General features: G+C 44.6%; 2 protein-coding genes and 1 long non-coding RNA gene across 4 annotated transcripts; 1 reads left to right on the forward strand and 2 right to left on the reverse strand.

The window, feature by feature from the left end:
- The first annotated feature begins 36 nt into the window (after nt 1-36).
- LOC135368304 (uncharacterized) lies at nt 37-1,586 on the forward strand. The gene is made up of 2 exons (XR_010414741.1): nt 37-380; nt 1,452-1,586. It is a non-coding gene; the product is annotated as an uncharacterized LOC135368304 (long non-coding RNA).
- A 466-nt stretch (nt 1,587-2,052) lies between these two features.
- On the reverse strand, nt 2,053-7,211 carry LOC135368301 (three-prime repair exonuclease 1-like). Of its 2 annotated transcripts, none has more exons than XM_064601487.1 (3): nt 7,093-7,211; nt 5,360-5,586; nt 2,053-3,185 (listed from the first exon to the last, which is right to left on the reverse strand). In XM_064601487.1, exons 2-3 carry the CDS (start codon nt 5,577-5,579, stop codon nt 2,431-2,433), a joined length of 975 nt encoding a protein of 324 aa, XP_064457557.1. In that variant the 5' UTR covers nt 5,580-5,586; nt 7,093-7,211; the 3' UTR covers nt 2,053-2,430. The 2 variants fall into 2 exon arrangements, with proteins under 2 accessions (XP_064457557.1, XP_064457556.1); XM_064601486.1 differs by having other exon boundaries at nt 6,883-7,211.
- A 135-nt stretch (nt 7,212-7,346) lies between these two features.
- LOC135367794 (three-prime repair exonuclease 1-like) lies at nt 7,347-11,481 on the reverse strand. The gene is made up of 4 exons (XM_064600917.1): nt 11,330-11,481; nt 10,777-11,082; nt 10,558-10,697; nt 7,347-8,632 (listed from the first exon to the last, which is right to left on the reverse strand). The coding sequence occupies exons 1-4, from the start codon at nt 11,394-11,396 to the stop codon at nt 8,318-8,320; spliced, it is 828 nt and encodes a 275-aa protein (XP_064456987.1). The 5' UTR covers nt 11,397-11,481; the 3' UTR covers nt 7,347-8,317.
- Between the last annotated feature and the right edge of the window lie 6,714 nt (nt 11,482-18,195).

Below are 18,195 nucleotides of genomic sequence, written 5' to 3' on the forward strand. Positions count from 1 at the left end.
CTTTTTTTGTGCCTCACATTTTCCACTGCAAAAAATAGGCGCTGTATTTTCAATTGCGAACCTTAAATTAATAGTACAGATATTCCGAGGAAGAATTTAGCTATCCTTACGCAAATTATGGCTAACTTCACCAAACTCGACGTGACGGGACCACGGGACAACGGGACAGGAAGATGAAAAACAAATTCACGGAACGAGCGGTACAACGAACAACGTCTACCATGCTGCAGGAGATGAGAAGGAGAAGATGAAGAAGAAGGAGGAGATGAGATGAGAGATTGTCCTGAGGCAGTCGTGCGATCAGCTAGTCGTGTAGGGAGGCCAAGAATAGACGAGCGTTAATACAAGGATAGCATTCTCAGGCCCAAACACATTTTGAGGTACCATGGTAATGGTCTCATCTCAACAAATGCATATTGCACTCTTATGTTTCTGTCCAGGAAATACTGTTTCAAGGTGCGCAGCTGAACCTGCAATTTTTTTCGAGCTGTAACAAAATTCACATCGCCAAAAGTTCGTCTTCAGATTGCATTTGGAAAAGAATCGACGGGTTTCTAATGCACCGAAAATAACTTAAAGCTTTCCCTTGGAAGAATAACTGAGTCCTGGAATAAACCAGGGACATTATAGTTCTTACCTGAGATGCCTGGAACCAGAGATTTTGCAGCATCTGTAACACCTCACAGAGAAAGTGCAGCGAAGGAGCTCCCTGATGTGTCGGACTAAGCTATACTCGTACTATAGGCAGGCAAACCTTGCGTGTAACATCATGGCACCCTCAGTTATTATTAGGGTGTACTCGAGAATGAATATGTCAACACGTTTAATTGCCTTTGTTTCGAACAAATCCGGAGCAGTGGTTTATCCAGACCCCCCCCCCCCCCAATGTTTGGCAGCACTTCCTTTTTTTTTTTTTTACCTGTGTACTACTGTTACAATGTAACTGCACTCAAACCCCCCAGAGCTTGCGGTTCTGGATAAAATACTGGTCCAGAGTATACTACTGCACAGTACTACCCACACTTGCTGAGAACGAGCAATATGTGACTGCGCTGTTCAGGCACATGAGCGGAAAATAATATATGTTTTTTTTCTCTCCTGATATTTCTGCAAGTGTAACATTTCGTACGGACTTGCTGAATGCAGCAGACATGTCCGGAATACTATAGTAATGTTCAAGCTAGAGACAGCACATAGGGTATTCTGCTTGAACCTTCTAATATTTCATGACATTCGGTGTGTTCCGTTCTTTTCAGTATTAGTTTTACTGATATTAATCGCAGGAAAGGGATATGCCCGTACTAATGCTTTCAGGTCCAACAATGCTATAGTACAGGGGTTCTCAACCAGTGGGGATAATTTGGTACATAATATCATGGAGGGAATGACACCATGCATCATTCACCTCCCATCGGTCCTTGCTTGGACTCCACCTAGTATATCGTTCACAGGACATCTTCCTCGATGGTACGTCGTGATGGCTTCTTGGTGCACGCGGTACTGGAAGGGCTGTCTAGCGGTGAGGTCGCTCGCCACAAAGAATACATTCAGGGAACTTGGAAGAAGCAATAAAATACCTGTAATTTTTTTGGCTGTATTATTTTAGAGTTAAGGTGGGGGGGCAAACAGCGATAACTTTATTTTGAAAATGATGAATGGGGAGTGTCATTGCCAGGTGCCATACTCTACCCCATTGCTGATGGTGATGTGGGGAATGAAATAATGAGTCTCTTCACAATAAGGTTCGAAGTCCTATGGTGGCCAAAAAGGTCAAAAGAGCTTTGCGGGCACAGCGTTGGTAGGGAGGATTTGGCCAGGGACCAAGCAATGTTGAGGGAGAGGGGCAGTGACACCGTCTTGGAGAGTCAACTTGTCTCAAGCGGTGACGCCACTGAGCTGTAAAAGCCACATCGAGTAGCATTCAACGAATTCATGCAGTATCTTGATGCGGGGGCATAACGCTTTGATGAATGGCAAAAGTGGTGCATGGACCAAAAAAGGTTGAGAACCGGTGCTATAGCTGTTTTGAGATGGATGGAACGGGCTCAGGAATCCTACAAAAGTACTGCACGTACATATGTGCTTCTTTATTTCACAAATGTGTGTTTTTTTTTGTCTGCGATGAAAGATTTCAACAAAACATACATATCAATAAATGTAGTGTATGACACAATAAAATTCATTTTTTAAATACATTCCGGTTGTAAACACTAATATCGCTTATAAAGGAAGCATAAAATCGTTGGCTAAAACAAACTTGTGCACATAATAAAATCGGAATATACTTCCGTAACATATTGAAAAATTAGGATAATCAAATTATAGCCATGCACTAGTGCATTACAGTCATTCGCGATGGATGTGTATAAAAACGTAAAACGCAAGTATAGATTAAAATGCCGTCGGGTGAGAGATGTGCCCCATTGGCACTTACCACATTGACAATATGTTGTGCAGTGGCACGTAATGTGCATCTATGTAGTCGAGGAACGCGTCCCTCACATAATTGCACACTTTTGCTAATGCTAAACAGTCTGCATCGGCACTGTGTGCATTCGGTAACGACTCCCCAAAAAACATGTCGTATATGGCAGCGAGGCTGTGCAACTGACGCGTCTTTTTCGGTGTCAAGCCCTGTAAGTGTCTGCTGGAACAGCCATTGTTCTGGCTATCTACCTTGTCAACCGCTACGCTAGGCATAGCGTCATCTTTAAACAGAGCACGTCGGAATCCGTTGGCCTGGCTCATGTTGACCTCGTCTGGCTTTGGCTTCTTCCTGGGCCCCGCGTTGAACGGCTGCGTCTTCACGTGTTTCGAAGGCGTGACTTCCGCTACGACCATGGTGGCGCCTTCGTCGAAGATGTCACACGCGTCGAACGCGGTCCAGAAATCGTCGGGTAGTCTCTCGAGGGCCGCCAGTTCCTGTTCTTCGACGCTCTTGTTGTTGTTGTTGTTGTGGGTGCCCAACGATATGACGTGCTTGAGGGCCGGCAATGTGTCGCAGCACGAGATTTCCAAGCCGACGCCTAGCCGTTTGAGTTCGGCGGTGAGGAGGGGAAAATCAAACTTGTTGCCGTTATGTGCAAGTAAGCAGGCAGGCTTTGGGAGGGAGTCGAGGAACTGCATGATCAGCTGGACGCAGTCATCAAATGGAGGGTAGCGCTCCAGTTCCTCGTTGTAAAGACCTAGGGAATGAAGAGAGGGAGAAAAGAAAAAGGGCGGTAGCCATTTAGCTTGGCAAAAGCTTGGCAAAACAGGCGTAGGTGGCATCCGCAGACTGTGCACTATGGACTAAAAATGATGTTTATTTTATTTTATATTCTAAAGCCTTGTGCTTGTGCTTCACACAGTTCATTTTCGTGCTTCACTCTAAGTGCTTCGTGGTTTTAGTCTAAGCAATGATGATGCAATTGGGGGGGGGGGGGGGGGGGGGGGGGGGGTAGAGACGGGTTTTACTGTAAAAAACAAGGCCCTCATTACAAATCAACATCGCTCAAAGACTCGGTAAGCAAAGTACAGCTACTGTCAGTGAACACTGCACAGGGAGAGGGGGGGGGGGGGGGTAAAAGTCTGGGAAATCGACATGTTCTCTAAATTTGAGGGAGTTCGTGTGGAAAAACTTCTAGCATGCTAAATTTGGGGAAAAGTCTGGCTCTATTACTCCAACAAACTGTACTGGTTTGGTGCAAACAGTGATGTGGTTGTGTTTGCTGTCAAATGAGCTAGTGTACACCATTACAGACATTTCAGTGTGGGCAGTTTGCCGGGTAAAAATCGGGTTCACCCTGAATTCGGGGAAGGAACGGGTTAAGCCCTGTTACATTACATTGCCTCACTACATTGCTGATGTTGCTGTTTTTGCCATATACTATGGTGCTTAGAAGCACCATGTTGTCTCATCCCAACGGTTGTACGAGAATAGGTGTCAACGATGGAACTGGTCCAAGCACACTAAAAATGGTCATGACAGCACACGTGTTTACTGTGTAACATGGCAAGGATAATACAGTTTGACAAAAAGAAAACAAGTACATCAGAATCAAATCTCAAAAACAACAGGAATTCAATGAAAAATAAAATTCCAACCTGCAGAACTATGACCATAGCAGATGAAATCAATACCAAATCATCATGAAATCACCATGTTAGGAAATGTTCGTTGTTGTCATTTTCGGGGCAGCCCCTAAGCCCATAAAGGAGGGCGTTACCCTCTACGCCCTTAAAAGAGCAGCGAAAATACACTCTGGATTACCCAAGACCCCCGCCTACTACAGCGAGAGGTCTACAATGACGCGAGCCCAATTCTTTTTAATTTTACTGCGACATAGCAGTATTGTTTCCTGCTGATAGCAATCGCCTGCAGAAGCAACTGTGGAAGGGTATATGGTGACACCCAACCGGAGTTACTGGACCCAGAATTTCAGCATGACACGCTACAGAATGAAGACATGTTTCCAAAATCCTTCAGTATGCACAAATATCACCGTAGCTGAATTGCTCCCGTGATATTTACGCGCACCTTCGAGGCAGCACTCAGGCAAGATGGAGTGCTGTGAGAGGTGAAGAGGCTGTACACTGCAAGTGTACAGCTGTTGTGGAACTGCAAGTTCCACAACAGCTATTCCACTTACTCAGAGCGTAATGGAAACAAGATGGATAGGCTGGAAAGCAGAAACATCGCAGTAACGAAACGGTAACAAAAATATGCACGTTACTATCCCCTAGCCATAACGTACGCAACAAGCATAGCTCGAGATTTCCCACTCAAAAATTTGTCCGCTACGACCATGACTCACTTCCATCATGGTCCTGCTCTTTTACGGAGTGATGTCGATCTCACTCATTCTTAGAGCCTGAAGTTTTAGGGTTTTACCCGATTCTTCCCCGAATCCCCACCCCGAATTGAAGGTTGCCTCTCTAGGGTGAAACCCGATTTTTACCAGGCAAATTGCCCTTACTGAGACGTCTGTAGGAATGCACCAACTTACTTGTTTGGCAGAAAAATGCAGTTACATCACCGTTTGTACCAAACCGCTACTGTTAGTTTGAATAACTGAGCCTGATTTCTCCCCGATTTTAGCGTAATGGAAGTTTTTTCACCCGAATTCGCATGAATTTAGTGCACATGTTTCTCTACCTGATTTTAACCCCCCGAATTTACAAAAAAATATTTCTCGAAAACTTCATGCTCTACTCATTCTCTTACAAGGTCCCAGACGGCTTGGAAGCAACTCCAGAGAGCGCACAGCAAGAACTTTTCCCACGTGAACCGGGGGGCAGCTACCATCCCGTGCAAGAAAGCGTCATGCCACCCGATGTACCCAGAAGCACGAGTGTAACTCCCTGGACGTATTCTTACCTGAAAGCCGGGAAGCCCCATCGGATATTGAGTACCGTGGCCGAACGCACAAAGTCATCTTGTTGAGGTACCTCAGAGGTGACATGAAATTGTCCCTCCTGATGGCTACCATGCCGACCTCCGTGATGTTGACTTGACGCTTGGGGATGAAAGACGGAAGCCCGGTTGACTCCAAGTCAAAAAAGACCAGAGTTTCGACTCTCAACCGTTGTCCTCCCATGGTGTGCCTGGAAGTTTAAAGGGGTACATAGGGCCATCCAAAATATTTTCATCTTGAGACATCCGATGAAAGTATATGCGTCAATTTGCTGAAGAGAACAAAAGGTTTTGACACATGCAGTTTTCTTTTTCCCAAAAAGAAAGAAAACGTACACAAACACAGTGGCGTTCGTTCACTCTCGACACCCCCACCAGGGTTGTAACAAGGAGGAGAAGGACGACCAATGACAGCATAAGGTCTGTGCGGTCAGTCAAGGTCAGTGCCTGCCTGTTTCTTTTTGTGCACGAGGGCTTTGTTCTTTTGTAGTCTGTAATCCTGTTCCCTTGGGGGGGGGCGTTAAGAATTGAAATGGTGACAGTGGGCATGGGGGGTTTCATTGTCTTAACAGTTTTATAGAAACAAGACAGAGTGTTAAAGATGACTTCTGTGACAGAGACGCTTTCTTTTTTGTTCATGTAAGCTGTTGTCAGTAATACAGGGTGTCCGATGAGAGGATGCCATTCAGTTCTTAAAAATAGGCTCTGCTACATAGAAAATTGAAACTTAGACTTACAAGGGGACATTATGATTTGAAGAGGCTAGGTTTACCAGAACCAACTTTGCGGGGGAGGTGAAAGAGGAGCCCATGCTTTTGACAGTGATTGATTGGTTAGCAGTGGGTTGCTTCCAAATAAAGTGTGTCTTGTAGAATAAAGCCATATGTTGGAAGTTAGCACTTGTGTCGGGGGGGCCATCCTTGCCTTTTATGTGCGCTGTCATCACTTTTCTCCCTGTATGACTAACTACCCGAAGCAAGGTGGGATCTCCATGAGCGCCCACAAAAGAATTGGAGTGCAGGCACCCCCAGGTGGTGGTCTGTGTAAATTATTGCCTCCAGGGGCAGTCACCCTGCACCCAGCTTGTCTATTACTACTACTCTGTAATTTTTGGCAGGTGTGGTTCTGTGCATATTTCTGATGCTGTGATGTCATCGTTTTCACTGCCTTATGTGCGTTGACAAGTGTTATTTGTCTCGAGATGACAACATAATCACCAAAGCTGGTGTTATTTATAGTGAGGCACATGTATGTACGTTGGGAAAACATTGTTGGTGTACCAAACTTGAAAAAAAGTGTGTATTTGCATGGATTTAGTGACACTTTTCGAGCGTTCACATTCTTTTCGTACACGAGACGGTGACACGCTGAGGATGATTGTAGTGTCCTTCTCTGTACCGGGTAGACTGCACACGGACGCTGGCTGCACCTTCTAGCCTCCTCAGAGATTGCCTACATGTTGGGGTGAAGCACCTGAAGGTACTTACGGTTGGGACTGATCCTGGCAATGCGACGCCACGGGACCTGATAGGAATTCGCACTTATCACTGTCACATTCTTCTGTGACAGGCACTGCTTGGGAAAGCATCGCCTCAATCTAGTGATCGACCCATCACGAGCATCTCGCGTACCGCGGCAAGTTCCTCCCTGTGTCCATCTGATGGAACACAAAAATGACGAAAGACAACAAAATATACCTTGTCTCAAATAAAGTGTGGTGGCACAATCATCAAATTTGTAAGAAACGCTACGAACAAAACAAAGTTTCTTTTTTAAACAATCGTGCATGCGCCATGCACCAGCGAAACGTGGCGGAGTCAAGCGGAAGGGCTCTAAAGTACAGGCGCACGCGCAGTTCATGGTACGTCCGGGAGATGCCGCGCACGCGACGCGTCACGCCGCCTGCGCACCCACGTACGCAGAACTGAAGTAGCAGACGGCAGATTTGAGAGTTGTTTAGAAACTCGTTTTTATTGTTCGTTCTAGTTTCCCTTCCGCGCATTGCACTGCTTATGTGTGGTTAACGTGAGGCACTACGAAGTGCTTCCACATTCTTTGGTCCCTCGGACAATAAATCCATAAATACACAAGTCACAGGTTATTGTCACAGAAGCACTTGTACAATGTTAACGAGTGCTCTGGGGGAACTTTGCAACAGACACAGTGGGTGTGGATGAGTCAGCTTGATCTTTATGCCCATCACAAACCAGCTCAGTCCCTTCCACTGAACTATGACCGAGCTAGTCCACGTTCATAGCAATGAAAAATCATAATGTTCATAGTTTTAAAAAATGTAAAAGCAATACAATGAAATCCCTACAGAACCACACGAAAGAAAAGCATTGCTTACAAATGACAACGTGCATTTTCACACGAGCATTAAAACATTCATTTGAATAATATACACAATTAAACACGTGACCAGGTTGACTGTTCATGCTCAAGTATTTGAGGCTTACCTAATTGATAGATGCGCAAAAATAGGAATAGAGCATTAATATTATTGTTGGTAAGACATATTGTATTACTTTAGGGAGCAGATATTACATTCTTGTTCAGATAACGTAAGGGTAACATAATTTAAAATCCACAAGCAACTTTTCACCAGTGACATGTAGAAGCAGAATGTTGATAAAAACACTGATGGTAAAAAAAAAAAAAAATGAACAGGAGTGAGATATGGCCATGGCTACTATCCCTTCATGAAATGTGCAAGAGGAAAAATAAGAAATCTTTTGCCACCACGGTTCATCCAGTGTGGCACGCATAAAAAGAAGAGAGTAATGAATTGTGATGAGAGACCACTTCTCAAGTGGACCGTTAATTTGTCAAAACACTGCACAGGTGATTTACACAATGCCTACAAAATCAGGGTAAAAGCAAACACCAAATATGAAACGAGGATGCACCATGCGTACATCCTCACATGCTGAGCCTTTGTGCAGACTTGTTCGCGCTTCCACGTTCGGCAAAGCTCACAGCGTGGGAGTCCACGTAGTCTAGGAATGCCTGACGATCGTGGTGACACACCCGCATCAAGTCCAAGCAGTCCTGTTCTGCCTGATGCGCGTTCTTTCGACGCCCGCACAGCTTCTTGTATAGGGCATCTAGCGAGAACGAGTTTCCGCCTCTCTTGTTGGTAGGAGCGCCGTCACGCAGAATGTGCTTCATGGCTCCGATGGTATCGCAGCAGTAAACGTCCAGGATGTCTAACGCACCGGCACGCGTCAACTCGTCCTGTGGGAAAGACGTGATTTACAGCTGAGCAAGTACTACGCAGGCGAATATCTGTCGTTGCGCGTATGCATCTAAGGGTGAACGTTTCTAGATCGCCGAAGGTTAAAGGGATAGTCCTCCTAAAATGACTGTCTGTATCAGAGATGGGGAGTAACTGATTTCTGGAATACCTATTTTGCCAGATGGCATTACAGTAGGAAGAGAAAAGAAAAAGAGTACAAAAAAAAGTGTACATAGGAAAGACGTTTAGGAGCTCAGCTTTGAAAAAATAAATGAATCAAAGGAAGACGATGCAACAAGAAAATTACAAATTTATACAGTACATCCACAGAATTAGTTGATAGTGGCATGGCTCGAGCATTAAAATTCCAAAATACGCTTAAAGGAACACAGATGTGACCCCTCCCCCCCCCCCCCAAAAAAAGTTAAATGCCCACTATGATGGTAGAGGGTAACCGGTTCCGGACATTAATTAATTTTGGAAAAAGTGATTACTTATATCAATCAGTTCAAGCACATATTTCTTTTGGAAGAATTTCTTTTATTTTTCATGGATGATCAGAGTGTGAAAACAATTTCTGTCAATTGTAGTTTGCCAGTAGTTTGAAAAATGTAATGAAAAAAATTTGTCTTAAATTTCTTCTACAAGTAGCCAAAGGAACCCCATTACAATTAACGAAGGAGTAACAAGTAATGTAATGCTATTGCATTTTGGTCCAGAAATGCGTAATGTGTCATTCTTCTTCTTCTGTCACTGTCCAGGACACCAAGAAAGAGGACAGTGCCCATGTGTAGTCTTTGAACACCAACACATTCTATCCCGCAATAAATCTTGTCTATAGCCTGAAGTTTTCAGGAAATACTTTTTTCTAAATTTAGTGGGTAAAAATCAAGTAAATAGACGTGCGCTTTAAATTGATGTGAATTCGGGGAGAAATCTCAGTTACTCAAACTGTACTGGTTTGGTACAACTGGTGATGCAACGTAAACGGTTTCTGTTTAACAAGTTAGTGTGCATTCCTACAGATGTCTCAGTGAGGGCAATTTGACGGGTAAAAATCAGGTTGCACCCTAAAGCGGCAACCTTCAATAATTATATTCGAAGGATTGGGTTAAACCTCCGGCTCAATTCATACGTAGCGATTTCGCAGAAGCTTTAATCTTTATCGTTACACTGGCTTCCACAACAAAATTCAATGATAACAAAAAAGGACGTTTTAATGCCTATGCGGGCATCCTCATCACGTTGAAACAGTTTTTATTACGTGTTTCAAGCTGTTTAGGACACCCGCAGTGGCATTGAAACTCCTTTCTTTGTTATCGTTGAATTTTTGTCGTGGAAGCCAGTGTAACAAAATTATAAAGATTATGACTCCTGGCTTTTGGTCTATTTTCAGAAGCTTTAATTACCATGACCGGTAATGTGGAACAACATAAAATTTTACTTGAAATTTTACAACATAAGCTTTACTTGAAGCTTGTGCCTTAAAGAGGCTGACTGCCGCCACACTACGAGGTAGTGATCCCGGAAACAGTGACAAGATTTAGCCTCCTATTTTGGCGACTGAACTCTCCAACCCAGGTTGCATAATTAGACACAATTGGAAAACCTCAGCACTACGCTAATGCATTTATGTGGAGTGTCCAAATGTTATGTTCATTACAGGTAACGTCGGTTAGAGGACATCGTATGTTGGAGGACCTGGACCGCTGTCTGTGCTCCTAGCAGACAGAAGTACGCCGGAACAAAAATGATGAAGTGCATGTACCTCCAAATATGTGGTAACAGTCAGTATGTGATGTCATTTTTTGACTGTGTATGGCTAAAAAATCTGTGGGTCCATTGAAAGTGTAGTTTAGAATGAGGAAAGAATAAAGCTGTATATTTGAACACTCGACAAGTTTGACAAGTTGGTATAGCACACCTGTAAAATTGGATAGTCGAAACGATCTCCATTGTGAGCAAGGAGACAGGCTGGTTGAGGAAGACTGTCAAGGAACGCCTTTACAGCTGGGACAACTTCTTTGAAAACCTGTTGATTTTCCAGAATCTTGTTGTCGAGACCTGGAAGGTACAATAACGCCACTCGTATCGATATCACGGGCTATGCAAAGCGCGAGGGGACATGTAAAATATATTGTACCTGATGTCTTGGCAGCCATGGGGTGGACATAAACTTCTGGTTTAATGCACTGTACAAACTTGTTGACTACTCGAAATGGTAAAGTCTTGTTGTTTCCGAATGTTTGCCTGTCAACTGCCACCATTGCAAGCTCCGTGATGCAGACCCTCTGTCCTGGGCTTGGTAGACCACTGGTCTCCAGGTCGAAAAACACCAATGTCTTCACATGCACCTTCGGATCGTGCACTATATTTGATTCCGGCTGTGTTGCTTGCACCGGGGTCGCTGTATTGACTTGCGTTTCAACTGCCTGTAGGAACACGGTGCCTAGAATGGGACAGTGTCAATATAAAAACCGATCAAAACAGAGAACTCGACCTGCTGCGCTCGACACAAATGACGAAACACTGATACAGTTTAATGTTTGTCTAACTCTAAAATTATCATGGCAAGGTAAGGACTTAAAATTATGGCACGCCTGTACAGGAACGCGGCGGTTCTCTAAGATCACAGACACATTTGCAGCGTATATGGAGAGATCACACGTGAAAGAAAGTATGGGAAAGTACCATACCTGCTGCGTCCTCTGTTATGTTTTGTATCGGCACAAGAGTATTGCCATTAAGTATAAAGTACTCCATGTCGGCCCCAGCTTCGATGAACACTCTGCCACCTTGCTGCGTTGACTGATTTCGCGCCAAATTTTGCGGAATGCGCGCCAAACATTGATGGCACATGGTTGCCAGATTGCGACTGGCATACCGAAACTGACTTGAATTGCCACGCCAAAACGCAGGCGAGCTGGTGGTAACGAAACGAACTTCTTTTGAAATAACATAACAGTTCCATGACTTTGAGTGAAGACACGAGACAAAACACGAGGTAGGCAGGACAAAACGTATACTCTTAACTTCATTCACAATTCATGATAATCTTTTGTCGTGTTCGTCTTTATTAGGTTAGGAAGAAAATGAAAAATATGGAATCGTTCGCCTAATTTCCTCTGCCTCATATTATGAATGTACCAAGCATGGAAGGTGAAGAAATCCGTTGTACGAGCCGTGAGCTACGAAGAATCTATTCAAGCTATCGAGGGAGCTCCATCGTTCGTAATTTACTTAACTCGGAATAGTGTGGTTATTTGTAAAAACCTATAAAACATGAAGTGATCAAGCGTCCTAATTCATTTTTTATGAGTTTGAGAAATAACGTTCAACACATTGGACCTCTCGAACAAGGATGGCACCCAGTCCTGAGGAGCTAGCGTTGGCATGCAACTCCGCACGAGCTCCTTAGAACCAGTCTTGAGAATTAAACTTAGCTTTCAAGCAAATAGCTACAGTAGCTGGTTACCGGGATCAAACGAGGTAACGTATTTAATTATTATTTCTTCCTCCCGCAAAGTAACTTCCAAATGGAACCAGTTACAGAAGCCAGTTGCTGCTTTGTAGGACAGGAGATCTTCCGCAATAAAGGAGAAAGGGCAAGAGCAAGTCTGGTTCATGCTGAACTGAAACAAACCAGAAACGGCGAAAAAGAAAAAAGAAGAAATGGGCATACAATGAGGAAAACAATAGCAATGTCGGCTAGCTGGTGCGTCTTCATATCTGGTAAAGCAGCAAAAGGCGTGGACGAACATAGTAAAGCCAGGAGCAGGAGTCTGGTATAGAACCTTGCAAGAAGCCTTCTGTTATGCCTCAGGACGGGAGCCTGTCTCGTCCTCCAGTCCGCCGGGGATTTTCTACCCTTCTATAACTTCCGTGATGTGGTTTTATGTTCGTGCGCGTCTTTTTGCTCATTTTCCAAACGAAGAATACAACAAGCAACCTTCTCAAGGATAAAGGGTCTCATGGAAGGGAAGGAACAGTTGAACCTCTTTACGCAATAAGGGAAAAAGTCGAAAAAACGTAAGCCGAGCAAACGTCAGGTGGTAAGGTGACTGCAGCTCGTATTCCCCGAATAACGCCAACGAAAAATGTGTGGCATACACGTACGCACCTACTCCACATGCGCATGTTCTGCTAACATCGTTTTACGGTGCGTGACTCAGCAAAAAAAAAAAAAAAAAGAGAGAGAGAGAAACAAAATCCAAGAGCATGACCTTTTCAGTATTCGCCGCTTCAACTACTTACAGAGACGCTCGCGTTGTCCTCAAGATGGCGGAGAAAAGAATGATTGCCGATGAATACATCGGCCCTGCCTTCTTCCACGAGACACGCTTCAAAACTTGCACAGAACTACACTACAAACTACACTGCACTACTTACACTACAAATAACATAACTCGCGCGTGGTTTCCTGCTGTCTTCGTTGTTTTCGTTCATGTCGCTCCTGTGATAGTATCTCTATCCTCCCCCCCCCCCCCCCTTTCTCGACATCGAATATTCTTCTCCGCGGTAGTTTTGCACTGCGGAATTGAGCAGTGCTGTTGCCGTTTGAGTTCTGTAAGCCGGGAAATTCCATCGCATACTAAGGGAAGTTGCGGCAGTTTCGGGTCAGCGCGAAATATACCTGTCGTCTGCTGTTATTATCATTAATTGAGTGCTTCTGCTGGGGTCCGCTAGGTGGCGAGCAGCCAGCTGGAAAGGCACGGCACTGTGGAGAGGCGAATAACACCGCGTGCATAGGGCGCAGGCAAAAAAGAAAAGAAAAAGCATTATCCCCGATGGTGATGGTGATGTGATAAAAAGTATCCCCGAGTCAAGCCTTGATGGCTCAGCAATGGTGATGTTATAGGTAACGATGAAACCACCTGTGTGTAGTGGAGGAGGATACGCTCTTTAAAGTAATGCTCTAGATGACCATAATGCCTGATTTTTCCACGAAAGCACACGTGTTTCCCGATTACAACGAACCCTGCTAACACGGTCATACGAGGTAGAAAGATCGACTCTCTCCAACGAAAGTTGTACTTCTCAGCTATCACAGCATGCGTGTGTGTAGAAAAAAGGACGGATTTTTTTTTCAACATGAACATGAACATCCTCCTCCTTTCTTTTCTATTTACGCGTCCTGGAGTAGCCTGTCCCGACTTCGTCGGGACTCGTAGCTCCATATTTTTTGTATTTTTGAATCAATCAATCAGGACTGATGTGACCCGTCCCATTTGATACGCATGCACTTCCCAAGCGCAAATGGGCAGTTTCTTGCGCTGATAAATCAGGAACGAGGCAACCGATGAACCCTGTTGCTTTTGTATTTCTGTCAAGGTAACGCCGTCCTTTATTCCACAAATCAGTCCACGCTGAGACTAGGAGTTGACGCGGGTTCGAATCCGCCGTCACCGGCTGTGCTGTCTCAGGTTTTCCCTGGGTTTTCCGAAGATTTTCCAGACGAATGTCGGCACAGTTCCCCCTGAAGTCGGCCCAGGACGCATACTGACCCCTCTGTCTCCCACTCCATCCTGCTGTCCTCTCTCCATCTGTCCACGTCTGTACGCCTGTCACAGCCACAGTTGCTCCGCGGCGCTAAGGTGGAATTAAAAAAAAAACGAAAGACGGATTTAAAGAACTCTTGGATCTTCCAGTAGCACACTAGAGCGGTCGACACTAAGCTTGAGACAAGTTGACTCTCCTAGTTGCTGTCAGTGCGGTGCTCTAGAAGATCTAGAGCACATTCTTCTTCATTGCCCACACTACCAACCTTCCCGAACCACACTCTCCGGGTCCCTTAATCAGCTGTACTCTCGCCCCCCTCTCCCCCCTCTCTCTAAATTGCTTGGTCCCTGACCAAATCCAGCCCACCAACGCTCTCCCCTTAAAGCTTTTTTGACCTTTTTGGACACCATAGGACTTCGATCTTTATTGTGAAGGGGCTCATTATTTCATTCCCGCATCACCGCCAGCAATGGGGTAGGGTACCGGCCCTGGCGATAAAACTCCCCATCCATCATTTCACAATAAAGTTGTTGTTGTTGTTGTCGACACTAAAAAAAGTATCATGTGCAAACGCTGGTTCTGGGAAGACCCCGCCTCCCTCACGCCGCATCCGAGTCCGGCTATCTGCGGGTCTCCTTCATTCATAGATGATTTATTTTCTCTCTCTCTCTCTTTTTCTTTTCTTTTTTTTTTTACATTTCGCGCGCTTTTCTTTTTGAGTGTCGCAAAAAGAACCGCGTTAAGAGTGCAAACATCTGAATCCGGTAATTCGGCGCTCTACGACTGGCTTATCTTTTCTCGGCTCTAAAATTGATAAGAGAGACATAATTAATCTCAGTTAATTAGGGGCAATACAAAAATCTCGTGACAAATTGCGCAAGATGGCTGCCAACGTAATCCCACTTGTTTCACCCCCTTATGATATACCATTCCTGCAAAACCTTAGTTGAAGTAGCAAGCCGCCGTAGCGCAGGCGAACCTTTCCCTCCTCTTTTTAAAATAAACATATATTCCCCCCTCAGTTGAAGTTACGTGAAACACCTTATATGCGGGGCGTATATAATACGGCAACCACGTACAACAGGCAACGAAATAATTACAAAAGCACGCTACGAAAAAAAGGAAAAAAAAAAGCGTTAAATGACATTCATTTCTAGGAAACTTTTGCTACACGCTACACGTAATTTTAACAAAAGTAATTGAACTCCGAAATTTGCCAAGTGAATGTAATATTTTTTTTGTTGTCAAAAACAGGAAGCGCATCTCGGATTTACACCGCCTCCATGCAAAATACATTGCCCACTACAGTAGGCAATTACAGCTATTACAGATGAGAAAAAGAAAAAAGAAAAGTGGGGACGTTTCGACTCGCGCAAATTGCCTCCCGATGAAAGCTGTTGCCTCTATGTTGTTCCAGCCTCAGAACATCAGTTCTTTCATGCCTGCCGCGTCCAGTCCTTCGCCAAGTCAATCAAAGAAGCGTCGGGAGAAAGCGGTCATCCGCTTCTTCCTGTTTCCTTCTCACCCGTGTTTCCGATTGAGTTCGAACCATTGCTACCATTAGAGACTTTTAATACGTACATCGTACGCTATCGCCTTTGCACACGTAAGGGATAGCGTTGATTGTTCCGCGCACGCCCCCTCACAGAAAGAGAGCTTCGCGCAGTGCGCAGAACCACCAACGCTATTTGTTACGTACGCAATCGCCTTTGCGTACGATGTACTAAAACTTGCTATTATCGGCAGAAGCATCGGAAAGGAAACCGTGGGCAGGTTCATGTCCCCCTTCATCCACCTCACGTCGCTTCTTGACGAAGTTGCGCGAAATGACAGTTTTCGCAACTTGTTTTATGCTATTACTGGGAATTTACCTACACCCCCTTACTTTCTTGCAACCCCCCCCCCCCTTGAAATTTCTGACATTGCCCGATACAACTGAGATACAAATGTACATACCGACAAACATGTATCCATATAAATATACCCCCTTTTTGCAAGTTCGGTACCCCCCCCCACTCCTCGAGGTAGATTTCTGGGGACATTACTGGCTACTAGTACATTTTGCAATGGAATCGGGTAAATCCAACACGCTTTTTCCTGTTTATGGAAAAGAAACAAGAATGAAAGAAAAGAAAGAAGAAAAAGAAAAAGGAAAGAAAAGCGGGCAACGTCAGCCGTGCAAAAATTCGGAGTTCGATTTCGGGACTTCAGTTTCTTTCAATTCAAATTCGCTAAAATCATTTGCAGTACGTGACGAAAATAATGTGCCGTTGACCGTATATTCATTCACAGCGCGCTTTTTTTTTTTCATTTTGTCTGTTTATTTTGATTTTTTACCTCGACGTGGTTACTGAAACACCTTGCGTGCATTGTACTTCATATAAAGCTAACATATCTGGAAATGAGAGTTTACTTGCCCTGCGTAAGTGCTTTCGCTTTCAGAATATGCTCGCCCGGCTATATAGCCCCCTGCGCTTCTCTCTCAATTAAGCGTCTCGACGTCGCCGCGACTGCTTTTATTAAACTCTCTTTGCCTGCTTGTGGAACATCAACAACAACAACAACAACAACAACAACTTTATTTTAAGATGATGAATGGGGAGTTTCATCGCCAGAGGCGATACTGCTGGTGGTGATGTGGGGAATGAAAACAACGATGAATGTGGAACATCAGAAATACGATGTACATACGTAAATATAAGTACGATACTTCACATCTGTTTATTGGCCCACCCGCTAATCGCCTTCATTTTGGGTACACCTCAATATTCCCCTGGTTGCATTGCGCCCTGATTAAGTCTTCTACAACTTGGGATGATCCCAGGACACTGCTTACAACACTCGTTATTTCGGGCACCGATAATGCTGATAGTTTCTATACCACGGGAAAGCGAGAAATATGTCTGTTCGGAATATATCTGACATACTGACATGTACATACAAGAAAGCCCCTACAGTATACCTACACCTTTATGCACACATCATTTACATGCATAATCTACACAGGGAACGAACGAAAATCACTTAAAGAACATGAGAGAACTGATGTTCTGAGGCTGGAACAACGTAGAAGGGACAAATACACACAAAGCCTCAATTCGCCTAAGAAATTCGCCTAATACTCCTACAGCTGGCTAACCTTTTCAGTGACTTTCATCTTTCATCACTTAGAGTCCTGTCGGCCTGTAATCCGTATACTTTTAATTCGACGACCCTTGACAACTTCACCCGCTTTTTCCACTTCCAGGACCATATATTATTAAAAATTAGAAGTGAAAACCCTGAGCACAGGAGTCTATCACGGCACCTACGAAAATATACCGTCATTCGTTCCGTACAGCCGCGGTCAGACTTAGCCGTAACGCGCCAACGCGTGGCTCGCGCAGGCCCTGGCGCCGCTGACATTTAGCCTCCGTGTTCCTCAGAGAGAGAGAGAGAGAGAGAAATTCGCCCGTGAATACTTTGTCGTGTAGTACAATACGTGCATGTATCACAGTGTGACAAGTTTAATAATGATGAAAGATGAAAGTCACTGAAAAGGTTAGCCAGCTGTAGGACTCGAACCCACATCTGTCCCTAATATCCCTGTCACACGGGCAGTCTTAAACGGCCTATTACGGCCTTCTCAGTGACTTCCAGGGTGCGTAATGTGAAGGGACAAACCAGCCACTCTGTCTCGCTCATCCTCCTTTCACTCTTACATTTTTGCACACTCATACACGCATTCATACGACGGGATCGACGCAGGCGGCAACTGATGAACAAGAAAGAACTGATGTTCTGAGGCTGGAACAACATAGAAGGGACAAATACATACAAAGCCTCAAATTTGCCTAAGAAATTAACGATGAAAGATGAAAGTCACTGAAAAGGTTAGCCAGCTGTTAGCAAGGCGTGTTAGCTTAGCCCAATTGATAGAGCCCTGGACCGGCGATCCAGAAGATGTGGGTTCGAGTCCTACAGCTGGCTAACCTTTTCAGTGACTTTCATCTTTCATCGTTAATTTCTTAGGCAAATTTGAGGCTTTGTATGTATTTGTCCCTTCTATGTTGTTCCAGCCTCT

This window comes from Ornithodoros turicata, chromosome 9, assembly GCF_037126465.1.
Source record: "Ornithodoros turicata isolate Travis chromosome 9, ASM3712646v1, whole genome shotgun sequence".
In the NCBI taxonomy this organism is placed as follows: Eukaryota; Metazoa; Arthropoda; class Arachnida; order Ixodida; family Argasidae; genus Ornithodoros; species Ornithodoros turicata.

Bases quoted from the DNA above. Each gene is read 5' to 3' on its own strand.
- LOC135367794 (XM_064600917.1), bottom strand. From the start codon at position 11,396: ATGGAGTACTTTATACTTAATGGCAATACTCTTGTGCCGATACAAAAC. The intron at 11,083-11,329 runs GTATGGTACTTT...GTCCCATTCTAG, and splicing joins CATAACAGAGGACGCAGCAG to GCACCGTGTTCCTACAGGCA. The intron at 8,633-10,557 runs GTGTGCTATACC...TCTTTCCCACAG, and splicing joins TCGACTATCCAATTTTACAG to GACGAGTTGACGCGTGCCGG.
- LOC135368301 (XM_064601486.1), bottom strand. From the start codon at position 6,983: ATGCTTTCCCAAGCAGTGCCTGTCACAGAAGAATGTGACAGTGATAAG. The intron at 5,587-6,882 runs GTAAGTACCTTC...TTAAACTTCCAG, and splicing joins TGCCAGGATCAGTCCCAACC to GCACACCATGGGAGGACAAC. The intron at 3,186-5,359 runs GTAAGAATACGT...TTCATTCCCTAG, and splicing joins TGGGGCTTCCCGGCTTTCAG to GTCTTTACAACGAGGAACTG.